This window comes from Pristiophorus japonicus, chromosome 5 (assembly GCF_044704955.1).
Source record: "Pristiophorus japonicus isolate sPriJap1 chromosome 5, sPriJap1.hap1, whole genome shotgun sequence".
Taxonomy (NCBI): domain Eukaryota; kingdom Metazoa; phylum Chordata; class Chondrichthyes; family Pristiophoridae; genus Pristiophorus; species Pristiophorus japonicus.
In genome coordinates, this window is record NC_091981.1 from 22,107,983 (window position 1) to 22,122,403 (window position 14,421).

At 45.3% G+C, this 14,421-nt stretch overlaps 1 protein-coding gene across 1 annotated transcript in view; it reads right to left on the reverse strand.

Annotated features, from left to right (window-relative positions):
* Window positions 1-226: 226 nt before the first annotated feature.
* Window positions 227-14,421, reverse strand: part of psmg4 (proteasome (prosome, macropain) assembly chaperone 4) — a 34,801-nt gene continuing 20,606 nt past the window's right edge. Inside the window, exons 2-3 of the mRNA XM_070879805.1 lie at window positions 3,533-3,608; window positions 227-415 (exon numbers count right to left, since the gene is read on the reverse strand). Coding sequence (XP_070735906.1) covers window positions 294-415; window positions 3,533-3,608 — 198 coding nt within the window. The 3' untranslated portion in view covers window positions 227-293. The remainder of the gene's footprint in view (window positions 416-3,532; window positions 3,609-14,421) is intronic.

Here is a 14,421-nt window from a genome sequence, read left to right on the forward strand (position 1 = left end):
AATGGCACTGTGTATAAAACACATTCCCCATTTACCTTCCCATCTTTAAATATCTGTTCCTTCACTTACCATTTAAGGTGCAATTTCTTCCACAATTCTTTCCTCCCCTCCCCCCCCCCAATTATACTATTTCATATTTCTCTGCAGTAATTTCGGAAACCTCCACAACAACCCTCACTTCAGGGTTTGATCCCCAGATTTGTCGGCTGCACAAAGAAAAAGAGAGTGACTTTTAGAACCTTTTATTAAACAAGCCAACAGAATATCTTAAAAAGTAAAAAAGAAAATTGCATTTAGAATTTGTCCGGGTGAGCGTCCATTTCTTGTTTGATTCGGTTTTCCACCTGTAGTGATAGGCTGGTGTTGGTGTTGGGCAGGTTATAACTGATGAAAACCTGTTTCCCCGTCTTCTTGGCTGGGTGGGAGATTTCATGCAAGGGAACAAATTAAAGCAGAGTTAAAACCTATTGTGGATCACAGGTTCTCAGTACAATTCAACAGCTTAATATTTGCCATTTATTTATATATAGAAACAGAGAAAATAGGAGCAGTGTTAGGCCATTCGGCCCTTCGAGTCTGCACCGCCATTCAATACGATCATGGCTGATCCTCTCTCTCAACACCATATTTCCGCTTTTTTCCCATACCCCTTGATGCCTTGTTTCTAGAAATCTATCTCCCTCTTAAATATATTCAGTGACTTGGCCTCCAGAGCCTTCTGTGGTAGAGAATTCCACAGGTTCACCACCCTCAGTGAAAAAATTTCTCCTCATCTCGGTCCTAAATATAACTGGGATACTGCTTCCCTTTCCAGAAGGAGATGAGGGTGTCTCCACTTGTGGGGAAGAGCATAACTTGAGGCCATCAATATAAGATCGTCACCAAGAAATCCAACAGGGAATTCAGAAGGAACGTCTTTACCTAGAGCGTGGTGAGAATGTGGAACTGGCTACCACAGGGAGTGGTTGAAGCGAATAGTATCGATGTATTTAAGGGGAGGCTAGACAAGCATATGAGGGAGAAGGGAATAGAGGGTTATGCTGATAGGGTTAGATGAGGAAAATCAGGAGACTCAAGTGGAGCATGAACGCCAGCATAGGCTGGTTGGGCCGAATGGCCTGTTTCTGTGCCGTATATCCTGTGTGATCCTGAAAGACACGGTCTCTAGAATACATTGCACGGGATACATTTATGAATGAGGAACAGGAAGACACCCTGCCTACTCATTGCAAATATAAATCAGAAGGTACTTTGTTCTGTTCTTTGCATAATATTACCTGCTCGGAAATGCCACAGCCTTGTTTTAGAATATGCAAGTTTGTTGGTTAATCTGCATCTCCGTCACCTTGCTTTGTGCTACAAATCCTGTGAGGTTGCTCTTTAATCTACCACTGAAGCCTACTCTTCCCAACGCAGTGGCTATCACTGTTCATGGAGTATCTTGTATGCCTCGGATAGTCTATGGATATATTAGAGGGCCAGGTAGGTAGGCGAGTGGGTGAGCTCCCATTTCTTGGGCACCCGCACACACCTGGAATTCACCCCATTGAAACAAATGACAAATTAAAACCGACCAGGATACGAAGAGGGTAATCACCCATTGCAACACGTCAAGGTAACTGTGATAATATAGGGAGTGGCTTATGACAGCTATAAACAAGGTCTGTAAACTTGACAAAAAAATAAAAGAATTAATAAAATTCCACAATACTGATAGGTTGCTGTCATTATATCTCTACTTCATGTAGCTTCCCAGTTCATTAATAAATGAGCAGAGAGCAACAGACCCTTTAATTTCACTGAGGGAATGGTCTTCGCTTTCTCTCAATCGCCATGGGATTGCACTCATTTGTTTTGTGGTGCAAGGGCAGAAAGAGAAAAACTTGTTCTTTGAGTTGCAAAACTAAGGGGAACAATGAAGGCTTCTAGTGACTTCAAGCTTGGTTTTAAAAGCTTGAAAGGGGAAAATACCGAGGGAGATAAGGAGTTGCAGAGTGTTGAGGTCTTGGAAACGAATGAGCTAGAATAGGAGACGACAACAACTTGCATTTATATAGCACCTTTAACAGTGAAACATCCCAAGCCGCTTCACAGGAGTATTAGGAGATTACAAAATTTGACACCAAGCCGCAGAAGTAGAAAATAGCGCAGATGACCAAAAGCTTGGTCAAAGAGGTAGGTTTTAAGGAGCGTGTTGAAGGAGGAAAGAGAGGTAGAGGGGTTTAGGCAGGGAGTTCCAGAGCTTGGGGCCTAGGCAACAGAAGGCACGGCCACCAATGGTTGAGCGATTATAATCAGGGACGCTCAGGAGGGCAGAATTAGAGGAGCGCAGACATCTCGGGGGGAGGGGCTGGAGGAGATTACAGAGGTCGGGAGGGACAAGGCCACGGAGAGAGCTGAAAACAAGGATGAGAATTTTTAAATCGAGGAGTTGCTTAACCGGAAGCCAATGTAGGTCAGCGAGCACAGGGGTGATGGGTGGTGAGACACAGTAAGTTGCAATTGCAGCATAGTTGAGATATAGGGTGGACTGAGAGCACACAAGGCACCGTAATTGAAGCTTAGAAGGAAACAAAAGGTTCTGAGGAACACTGGTTACAAATTTGATCTTTGGTCATACTGGGGTTTTTCCGCCAAAAATAGCGCTATGACTCCGCTATGATTTCGAGGCCGAACATTCAGGAAAAATGCGCCCAGCGAGAAAATAAATTGGCGTTGCACAAGGATTTGCGGCACAAACCACGAGTTTTCTGCAACTTTTCAGAGGGGGGGGGTGAAACCACAACGTTTTTCCAAAAAACAAAACATTTTTTTTTTAAATCACAAAACATTCACGAGACCCTTTTCTAGTGAATTGCTGCAAAAGAATTTTAAAATAAAAACTTGAACTTACCTTTTTTTGCAGGTCTTCATAAATACTGCCGTTCCAAGGGCTACAACGCAGGTTTGTCCTGGTCCTATGTACCGGTCACCGCTGAGCCAAATATCGGGCAAAAGCGCTCTTTCCAGTCTTGCACGCCGGCGGTCCGCTCCCCAGCGGTTATTTCAAAACCGCCGACGCAAGACTTCAGGGAATGTTCCGCCCAAAAATCGCCGAGAAATCCGCTACAAGGCTGGGAAATTCCCATCTTTGGTGATAGTGACAAACAAAAGAGGGACAAGAACATTGCGAGAGCGAGGAGTTGGAGGCTCAAGGCATGATGTGATTGCCGTTCAGATGGCAAGCTTTTCTTCTAAACTGGCCAGAGGAGCTCGAGGGGTTTTATGGAAGCCTCCCGAATGTAGTATCATGAACGTAAATGTGTTTTCCGTCTTGGCCTGGTGGATATGAGAGTTCCCTTTAAGTAAATCACAAAACTCAAAGCTGTGAGCAAGGCATTGTGAGATCCAGTCATTCCACCAATGGTATTTTGGGGGGGGGCGGGGGGGCGGTTGCGGTGGTACAGGGATGATGATAGCATGAAGGGAACAAGCTAGAAAAAATGTAAACAAACTGCAAATAAAATTCTTTAAAATGAAGAAACCATCTTACCTAGTCTTTGTGCTACAGAGTTGGGTGTGGTATCAGAGGCATCCCCAAGGACTAATGTGGACACTGGCATAGGGTCCTGCAAACCATAGCAAGTTACATTAAACCCAATTAGTACTGTACGCCATCAGAATTTCCTATTACATTAAAGAAATCTAATCACATACTTAGATGTGGCACCTTAAAGTTTTATACAACAACTTGTATTTATATCAGTGCCTTTAATGTAATAAAACGTCCCACGGCGCTTCACAGCAGTGTTATAAGGCAAAACAAATCATTTTGATACCGAGCCACATAAGAAATTACGGCAGAGAAGTAGGTTTTAAGGAGCGTCCTAAAGGAGGAAAAAGAGGTGGAGAGGTTTAGGCAGGGAGTTCCAGAGCTTGGGGCCCAGGCAGCTGAAGGCACGGCCACCTGTGGTTGAGCGATTATAATCAGGGATGCTCAAGAGGGCAGAATTGAGGAGCGCAGACATCTCGGGGGATTGTGAGGCTGAAAGAGATTACAGAGATGGGGGGGGGGGGGGGCGAGACCATGGCGGGATTTGTAAACAAGGATGAGAATTTTGAAATCGAGGCGTTGCTTAACCAGGAGACAATGTAGGTCAGTGAGCACAGGAACAATGGGTGAGCGGGACTTGGTGTGAATTAGGACCACGGGCTGCCAAGTTTTGGATCACCTCTCGTTTACGTCGGGTATAATGTGGGAGGCCAGCCAGGAGTGCATTGGAATAGTCAAGTCTCGAGGTAACAAAGACATGGATGAGGGTTTCAGCAGATGAGCTGAGGCAGGGGCGGAGGCGGGCAACACACTTAAATTAACCAAATCCTTAATTGTCCTATACTTTATTCTGGCTTTCACTACAATACTCAATTTTCTGTTTCCATCCAAACCATTATTTTCAAGAGGTATGGTGTTGCAAGCTAGCAACCAATGAAACAAACTGCGGATGCAGCACGCCGGGATTAGCTGGAACTGATTACAGTGCACAAGGAACCCGCTCTAACTGGCTCACAGCACTGACCCCGCAATATGTAATGCCACCAATCACCTAAAAATTCAACACATCGGAGAATCACAATGCCCAGCACAAAAGCACAACATAAAAGAGGTTACCGCTGTTGAAAAGTGCACAGGCATAGAATCATAGAAATTTACAGCACGGAAGGAGGCCATTTCGGCCCATCGTGTCCACGCCTGCCGACAAAGAGCTATCCAGCCTAATCCTACTTTCCAGCTCTTGGTCCGTAACCCTGTAGGTTACGGCACTTCAAGTGCACATCCAGGTGCTTTTTAAATTAAGGCTTCTGCCTCCACTACCCTTTCAGGCAGCGAGTTCCAGACCCCCACCATCCTCTGGGTGAAGAAAGTTCCCCTCTAAACCTCCTACCAATTACTTTAAATCTATGCCCGCTGGTCATTGACCCCTCCGCTAAGGGAAATAGGTCCGTCCTACCCACTGTATCTAGGTCCCATATAATTTTATACATCTCAATAAGGTCTCCCCTCAGCCTCCTCTGTTCCAAAGAAAACAACCGCAGCCTATCCAATCTTTCTTCATAGCTAAAGTTCTCCAGACCAGGCAACATCCTCGTAAATCTCCTCTGCACGTGGGATATTGTAGGATCAGGCGATATTGAATTCCTATTTCAAGGAATATTGTGACATGCCAACAGAAAATGGAGTCCATGATGACTGGACGAAGAACCTTTTCCCTGGGCAACAGCAAGGATATTCTGGAAACTGATCTCAGCTGGCATAGCAACGGAGGCACAGCAGCTGGAGCTCCCGAGTTCAGGAAAGGAAAAACATCGGCCAAAGTTCCCAATCCTGATAAATATCCCGCTAAAGTGTGCATGTCAGGTAAGCAGAGGATTGAATTGGGATTTGCTGCTCCTCACTGTCTATACTCGGTCACGTCCCAAATATAACTAAGTACATAGGCCTTCATTCTAATTCTCAATAAAATACGGCATTGGATGCAGCAAACATTGGCAAAGGCTCCCTCCGTAACATTCATTCATTGGCAGCCCCTCGGAATAGAGGAAGACTTGCTTCCACTCTAAAAGTGCGTTCTCAGGTGACTGTACAGTCCAATACGGGAATTAGTCTCTGTCACAGGTGGGACAGACAGTCGTTGAAGGAAAGGATGGGTGGGGAGTCTGGTGGCCTGCGCTTGCTTTCCACATGCTCTTGGCGACGAGACTTGAGGTGCTCTTCCTCCATTTAGGGCGGTCTTGGGCCATCTTTTAAAAAAAAAGGGGACAAGTCCAACTGCGGCAACTACAGAGGAATCGCCCTGTTGTTGGCCACTGCGAAAGTCATCGCTAGAATCCTCCTTAAACATCTTCTCCCTGTGGCTGAGGAGCTCCTCCCGGAGTCACAGTGCGGATTCTGTCCACTACGGGGTACAACGGACATGATCTTCACGGCGCGACAACTGCGAGAGAGATGCAGGGAACAGCACCAACCCTTGTACATGGCCTTCTTTGACCTCACAAAGGCCTTTGACATCATCAACCTCGAGGGACTATGGAGCGTCCTCCTCCGTTTCGGCTGCCCCCAAAGGTTTGTCGCCATCCTTCGCCTGCTCCACGACGACAGACAAGCCGTGATCCGTAACAGCATTGGCCAGCAGTGAATATTTTACACAGGAATCTTTTCAGAATGCAGAACAGTTTGCTTTATCTGTTGGTGACCAAGGGCTAGAATTTCCCATCAGCCCACCAGCCCCCCGATTCCGCCCAAAAAACTGCTAAGATTCCCAAGGTTATCGCCTGCGAAAACTTACCCCCAAAAAAGAAAAAATCCGCCTAGCAAAAAAAGTGGGCATTGTACCGATTCTGGGCAAAAAAGTGAAATTAAGGGTTCATTGGACGGTTCCTAAAGAAAACGTGCGCTAAATTTTTTTAAATCACAAAATTTAGCCCAAGGCTGCGAGTTGGGCCTAGCAGCAGAAAAACACAAAATATTTTTTCAAAAAACATCGGATAAAACAAAATTAAAACATTCTCAAGACCCTTTTAACCTGAATCACAACAGAATTTAAAAAAATAATGAGTAAAAAAAACTAATTACTAACCTTTTTTCTTGCAGAGTTACTCAACTCCCGCCCAGCTCTGCTGATCCTCAGGGGCGTTTTTTTTCCATACTTACCTGCGGGTCACCGCGGAGCCAAATATCGCGGGCCTGGGCAATCCCCAGCGGTACCTCGAAACCATCGGAGTAACTCCGGTAGGGGATTTCTCGCTCACCTGGTTATCGCCCACAATGGCCAATACCGCCCAGAAACCGGGCGCTAGGCCATTGCAAATTCTAACCCATGGTCATCAACAGATAAATGGAATCTGTTGAAACTATTGGACTGTCGGAAAAACCCAACTGGTTCCCCAATGTCCTTTAGGGAAGGAATGTTCCCGGTCTGGCCAATAGGTGACTCTAGACCCACAGCAATGTGTTTGACTCCTAACTGCCCTCTGAAATGGCCTATCGAGCTACTCAGCTGTACCAAACCACTACGACAAAGTCAGCTCTGTGGGAGCACCTTCACCATGCGGACTGCAGTAGTTCAAGAAGGGGGCTCACCACCACCTTCTCAAGGACAACTAGGGATGGGCAATAAATGCTGGCCTTGCCAGCGATGCCCACATCCCAGAACGAATACATTTTTAAAAATCTGGAATGTGCGTGCATGTATTTGAAGACGTGCTCTCCACACACTTCATTTTGCAATGTGTGCGGGTGTGTGTGTGTGTGTGTGTGTGTGTGTGTATTATTGAACTGCATGGACAACAAATAACCCGAGACAGAAAGTAGGATCCAACCTGTTCCAAATCATGAACATTTCTGCCACTAGGCCGAATGGCCTACTCCTGCACCTATTTTCTATGCTTCTATAGATGAGGTCCTTACTACTAGGGGGATCAAGGGGTATGGCGAGAAAGCAGGAATGGGGTACTGAAGTTGAATGTTCAGCCATGAACTCATTGAATGGCGGTGCAGGCTAGAAGGGCCGAATGGCCTACTCCTGCACCTATTTTCTATGTTTCTATGTTTCTACATCTTTTTTATATTAGATTTTAGCTAGGCCAATATTGGCAAATTCAAACTGATTTCCGTTCAGTGCTTTCTGGAAGGAGATCCTTGTGCCTTTGCGTGTTTGGGGTTGTGTAAATACACGTGTTGCATGGATTGTCACCCCAGCATCCTTAGAACTTTACTGACCAAATTTTAGATTCTGTACAGAATAGCGGATGTTAACATTTGTAAATTCCCATCAGACAAATGAGCTTTTCTGACAAACGGCCATTATCAAAAGGTAACCTTTATTTTACAAAAAGTAAAATTGCTCAGAACAATTGCTCTGGTAATCAAGCAGGTGAGGGAGGCTGGTATGGAAGGGATAGTAGTTCATGCTTTAATATGCACATAGATTGGGCTAGCCAAACTGGAAGCAATACGGTGGAGGAGGATTTCCTGGAGTGCATAAGGGATGGTTTTCTAGACCAATATGTCGAGGAACCTACTAGGGGGAGGCCATCTTAGACTGGGTGTTGTGTAATGAGAGAGGACTAATTAGCAATCTCATTGTGCGAGGCCCCTTGGGGAAGAGTGACCATAATATGGTGGAATTCTGCATTAGGATGGAGAATGATACAGTTAATTCAGAGACCATGGTCCAGAACTTAAAGAAGGGTAACTTTGAAGGTATGAGGCGTGAATTGGCTAGGATAGATTGGCGAATGATACTTAAGGGGTTGACTGTGGATGGGCAATGGCAGACATTTAGAGACCGCATGGATGAATTACAACAATTGTACATTCCTGTCTGGCGTAAAAATAAAAAAGGGAAGGTGGCTCAACCGTGGCTATCTAGGGAAATCAGGGATAGTATTAAAGCCAAGGAAGTGGCATACAAATTGACCAGAAATAGCAGCGAACCCGGGGACTGGGAGAAATTTAGAACTCAGCAGAGGAGGACAAAGGGTTTGATTAGGGCAGGGAAAATGGAGTACGAGAAGAAGCTTGCAGGGAACATTAAGGCGGATTGCAAAAGTTTCTATAGGTATGTAAAGAGGAAAAGGTTAGTAAAGACAAACATAGGTCCCCTGCAGTCAGAATCAGGGGAAGTCATAATAGGGAACAAAGAAATGGCAGACCAATTGAACAAGTACTTTGGTTCAGTATTCACTAAGGAGGACACAAACAACCTTCCGGATATAATAGGAGTCAGAGGGTCTAGTAGGGAGGAGGAACTGAGGGAAATCTTTATTAGTCGGGAAATTGTGTTGGGGAAATTGATGGGATTGAAGGCCGATAAATCCCCAGGGCCTGATGGACTGCATCTCAGAGTACTTAAGGAGGTGGCCTTGGAAATAGCGGATGCATTGACAGTCATTTTCCAATATTCCATTGACTCTGCATCAGTTCCTATCGAGTGGAGGGTAGCCAATGTAACCCCACTTTTTAAAAAAGAAGGGAAGAGAGAAAACAGGGAATTATAGACCGGTCAGCCTGACCTCAGTAGTGGGTAAAATGATGGAATCAATTATTAAGGATGTCATAGCAGCGCATTTGGAAAATGGTGACATGATAGGTCCAAGTCAGCATGGATTTGTGAAGGGGAAATCATGTTTGACAAATCTTCTGGAATTTTTTGAGGATGTTTCCAGTAAAGTGGACAAAGGAGAACCAGTTGATGTGGTATATTTGGACTTTCAGAAGGCTTTCGACAAGGTCCCACACAAGAGATTAATGTGCAAAGTTAAAGCACATGGGATTGGGGGTAGTGTGCTGACGTGGATTGAGAACTGGTTGTCAGACAGGAAGCAAAGAGTAGGAGTAAATGGGTACTTTTCAGAATGGCAGGCAGTGACTAGTGGGGTACCGCAAGGTTCTATGCTGGGGCCCCAGCTGTTTACATTGTACATTAATAATTTGGACGAGGGGATTAAATGTAGTATCTCCAAATTTGCGGATGGCACTAAGTTGAGTGGCAGTGTGAGCTGCGAGGAGGATGCTATGAGGCTGCAGAGTGACTTGGATAGGTTAGGTGAGTGGGCAAGTGCATGGCAGATGAAGTATAATGTGGATAAATGTGAGGTTATCCACTTTGGTGGTAAAAACAGAGAGACAGACTATTATCTGACTGGTGACAGATTAGGAAAAGCGGAGGTGCAACGAGACCTGGGTGTCATGGTACATCAGTCATTGAAGGTTGGCACGCAGGTACAGCAGGCGGTTAAGAAAGCAAATGGCATGTTGGCCTTCATAGCGAGAGGATTTGAGTACAGGGGCAGGGAGGTGTTGCTACAGTTGTACAGGGCCTTGGTGAGGCCACACCTGGAGTATTGTATACAGTTTTGGTCTCCTAACTTGAGGAAGGACATTCTTGCTATTGAGGGAGTGCAGCGAAGATTCACCAGACTGATTCCCGGGATGGTGGGACTGACCTATCAAGAAAGACTGGATCAACTGGGCTTGTATTCACTGGAGTTCAGAAGAATGAGAGGGGACCTCATAGAAACGTTTAAAATCCTGACGGGTTTAAGACAGGTTAGATGCAGGAAGAATGTTCCCAATGTTGGGGAAGTCCAGAACCAGGGGTCACAGTCTAAGGATAAGTGGTAAGCCATTTAGGACCGAGATGAGGAGAGACTTCTTCACCAGAGAGTGGTGAACCTGTGGAATTCTCTGCCACAGAAAGTGGTTGGGGCCAATTCACTAAATATATTCAAAAGGGAGTTAGATGAAGTCCTTACTACTCGGGGGATCGAGGGGTATGGCGAGAAAGCAGGAAGGGGGTATTGAAGTTTCATGTTCAGCCATGAACTCATTGAATGGCGGTGCAGGCTAGAAGGGCTGAATGGCCTGCTCCTGCACCTATTTTCTATGTTTCTATGCTTCATTACCTGAAAAATATCATTGGTTAAAAACTTGTTTTGTTTACCCGAGGAGAAAGATCTGAAGCTTCTGCTTATTCTATACCTGCTCTGGAACTAATGCTTGATGGCATCACTGAGTGCCTGAAATTGAAATGGTTCCACTCCCCCGCACTCAAATCCATCACCTTGAACAGCATATAAAATGTACTGCATGATTTCCACTGATCAGGGAATCAGTGACATGGGACACGTTTATACAGCCACACACATATGAAGCAGCATTGTGAGTGTCATGTTAGTTTGGTACTGGGGTTTCAGGCTGCTGTCACAAACTGATCGGATATTTCATACCACAAAATGACAGGTTTTTTTTAACAAGTCTATTAGACTGGTACAAATACCTGCAAATCGGCTTGTAATAGATATTCATGGAGAGATTAATTTTATTGATAAAGAAATTGTAGAATTTTATACATGTCAAGAGCTTGCTCTGAACTGAAGCGACATTGGAGTACATTGCATTCATTTATTAGAATATTTTCAGTTACACAGATAGCAAGCTGACAAATGCTCCTTATATGCTGTACAATATAACGAGCACCAAATACTCAAGAAAATTTCACAAAGTTGTTTTTTTTCTCCCTCTCTCAACAGAAGAGATAATACATTGGCCCAGAAATTGCGGTCGGAGGCTTCGCGCGGGCAGGTGCCTCCGACCGCAAAAAAAAAAGTTATGAAAATACCTGGTGGTCCCGGAGGAACAAATACCTCCGCTCCAGGGCCAAGATACACAGAGGCTCACACATTCCAGGAGCGTACTCACAATCTGGGATCATGTAGGCCTGGACCACCAATCACATTGATAGTAATGGTGAGGTCCGTTTCTGCAGAGCTGCCTTTACTATCAACGGGAATAGCCCCAAAAACAAAGAAAACACTTTACATAAATAAAACACCTCACTATTTAAAATTTAGAAATTGAATGTTTTAGAACAAAAACTATCTTTTTGAAAAAATTTTAAATATGTTTTAATAGTGTTAAAAATAAACTTACCTTAATGGACAGGGTTTTTTTAAATATAAAAATTAGTCATAAAATGTATTTTTTTCTATCTTTTAAAACTCTAACGCTGGATGCCTGCTTTTACCAGACGTGAGAGTTTTAAGGACATTCTTAAATGATAAGGAATTAAGGGGTTATGGGGAGCGGGCAGGGAAGTGGAGCCGAGTCCATGATCGGATCAGCCATGATCTTCCTGAATGGTGGAGAAGGCTCGACGGGCCGTATGCTCCTATTTCTTATTCGCTGGGCTGGGGTCGGGCAAACAGCCCCAACTCTCCGCCCGCGGAGGCCCTTTAACTTTCGCATTCGTACAATCTGTGAAAATTAATCTTGACAGATCGCAAGTGCCGGGTTTAGACGCACGCGCAGTGAAGGCCTAAACCCAGAACTTGCGAGGCCTCTTCAGGCATGCACACATCGTACTCACCCAGAGAGGCCGCAATTCACGGCCCGATATTCCTTCACTCCCGAGAGTGAGGCCCTCAATGAAGAACCCATTATTTGCCCCATTTTTTTTTTATTTTTCTCTTGAATAGATCTTCCTACGCCTGGGACCACTCTTAAATAAAACAATGAGTTTCCTAGCCTTATGCCATTGCCACGGTGCCAGAAAGCAAGAATCAGGAGCAGTCACAGAGTGACGGTCTCTCTGCTTTTCCTTTCCTCCGACGGGAGCTTACTGTCGAGGGAAAAAAAGCACATCTGATCAGTTTGTGACAGCATGCTGAAGCACCAGTACCGAACCAACATGACACGTACAATGCTGCTTTCTATACGGCTGTGTAAAAAACAACTGCATCTAACATACTAAACAACCATTCCGTTAATCCATAGTAAGTGTCCTGGCCAATATTTATTCTTCAATGTGGTGGCTGGTGTGCAACGGCCACCATATGTTAAAGAAATCCACGCACAGGCATCTTCCACCCTTCAACATGTAGTTCGGGGCCTGGAATATTAGGTCCTTCATTGAAACACCCGTGTACTCATCCCTTTTTGGCGTGGAAGCAAGTCATCTTCGATACGAGGGACCCCCTATGATGATAATCCCTCAATCAACATAACAAAAAAAATAGATTATCTGGTCATTATCACACTGCTGTTTGTGGGAGCTTGCTGTGCGCAAATTGGCTGCCGCATTATAACAGTGACTACACTCCAAAAGTACTTCATTGGCTGTAATGTGCTTTGAGACGTCCGGTGGTCATGAAAGGCGCTATATAAATGCAAGTCTTTCTTTCTTTAAACTATAAAAAGTCACAATGGATTATGCTTTCAGCACAGTTTCTGAACGTACACTTCACATCCCAGTAACGCTCTGCATAATAATGTTTCTCCGATCCTCACCCCGGCATGGACACGATGGGCCGAATGGACTCCTTCTGTGCCACAAATTTTGATGATTTTATGATCTTAAATTTAAAAGCAAGTGCTGCGATCCTATTGCTGAAGTTGCAATATTGATTTTATCCCCCACTCGGTATTCTGGCTTGTGCAGCGCTGGCTGACCGACACCATTTGTAAATCTTCAGCCTCGATCCCAGCAAAGCGTTTGCTCAGCTTTCAAAAAAACATCAGTGGCACTCGGCGGGTACTGCAGCGTGAACCTCGACTGGCGCACAATCTTCAGCAACTTGTGCGGTTGGTCACACCGCAGGTGAAGGTTGCACAGGCAGATAGGGAATGGGTGACCATCAGGCAGAGCAGTGGAAGGAAGGTAGTGCAGGGGTCCCCTGCGGTCATCCCCCTCCAAAACAGATACACCGTTTTAGGTACTGTTAGGGGAGATGGCTCATCAGGGGAAGGTAGCAGCAGCCAAGTTCATGGCACCAGGAGTGGCTCTGCTGCACAGGAGGGTAGGAAAAAGAGTGGGAGAGCTACAGTGGTAGGGGATTCGATTGTAAGGGGAATAGATAGGCATTTCTGCAGCCTCAATCGAGACTCCAGGATGGTATGTTGCCTCCCTGGTGCAAGGGTCAAGGATGTCTCGGAGTGGCTGCAGGGCATTCTGGAGGGGGAGAGTGAACAGCCAGTTGTCGTGGTGCATATAGGTACCAACGATATCGGTGCAAAACGGGATGAGGTCCTACAAGCTGAATTTAGGGAGCGAGGAGTTAAATGAAAAAGTAGGACCTTAAAAGGTAGTAATATCAGGATTGCTACCAGTGCCACGTGCTAGTCGGAGTAGGAATTGCAGGAGTGCTCAGATAAATACGTGGCTTGAGGAATGGTGCAAGGGGGAGGGATTCAAATTCCTGGGACATTGGAACCGGTTCTGGGGGAGGTGGGACCAGTACAAACCAGACCGTCTGCACCTGGGCAGGACTGGAACCAATGTCCTCGGGGGAGTGTTTGCTAGTGCTGTTGGGGAGGAGTTAAACTAATATGGCAGGGGGGTGGGAATCTATGCAGGGAGACAGAGGGAAGTAAAATGGAGACAGAAGCAAAAGGTAGAAAGGAGATAAGGAAAAGTGGAGGGAAGAGAAATCAAAGGCAAAAATCAAAAAGGGCCACATTACAACATAATTCTAAAAGGACAAACAGTGTTAAAAAAACAAGCCTGAAGGCTCTGTGTCTCAATGCGAGGATCGTTCGTAATAAGGTGGATGAATTAACTGCGCAGATAGCTGTTAACAGACATGATGTAATTGGAATTACGGAGGCATGGCTCCAGGGTGACCAAGGCTGGGAACTCAACATCTAGGGGTATGCAATATTCGGGAAGGATAGACAGAAAGGAAAAGGAGGTGGGATAGCATTGCTGGTTAAAGAGGAGATTAATGCAACAGTAAGGAAGGACATTAGCTTGGATGATGTGGAATCTATATGGGTAGAGCTGCAGAACACCAAAGGGCAAAAAACGTTAGTAGGAGTTGTGTACAGACCTCCAAACAGTAATAGGGATGTTGGGGAGGGCATCAAACAGGAAATTAGGGGTGCAT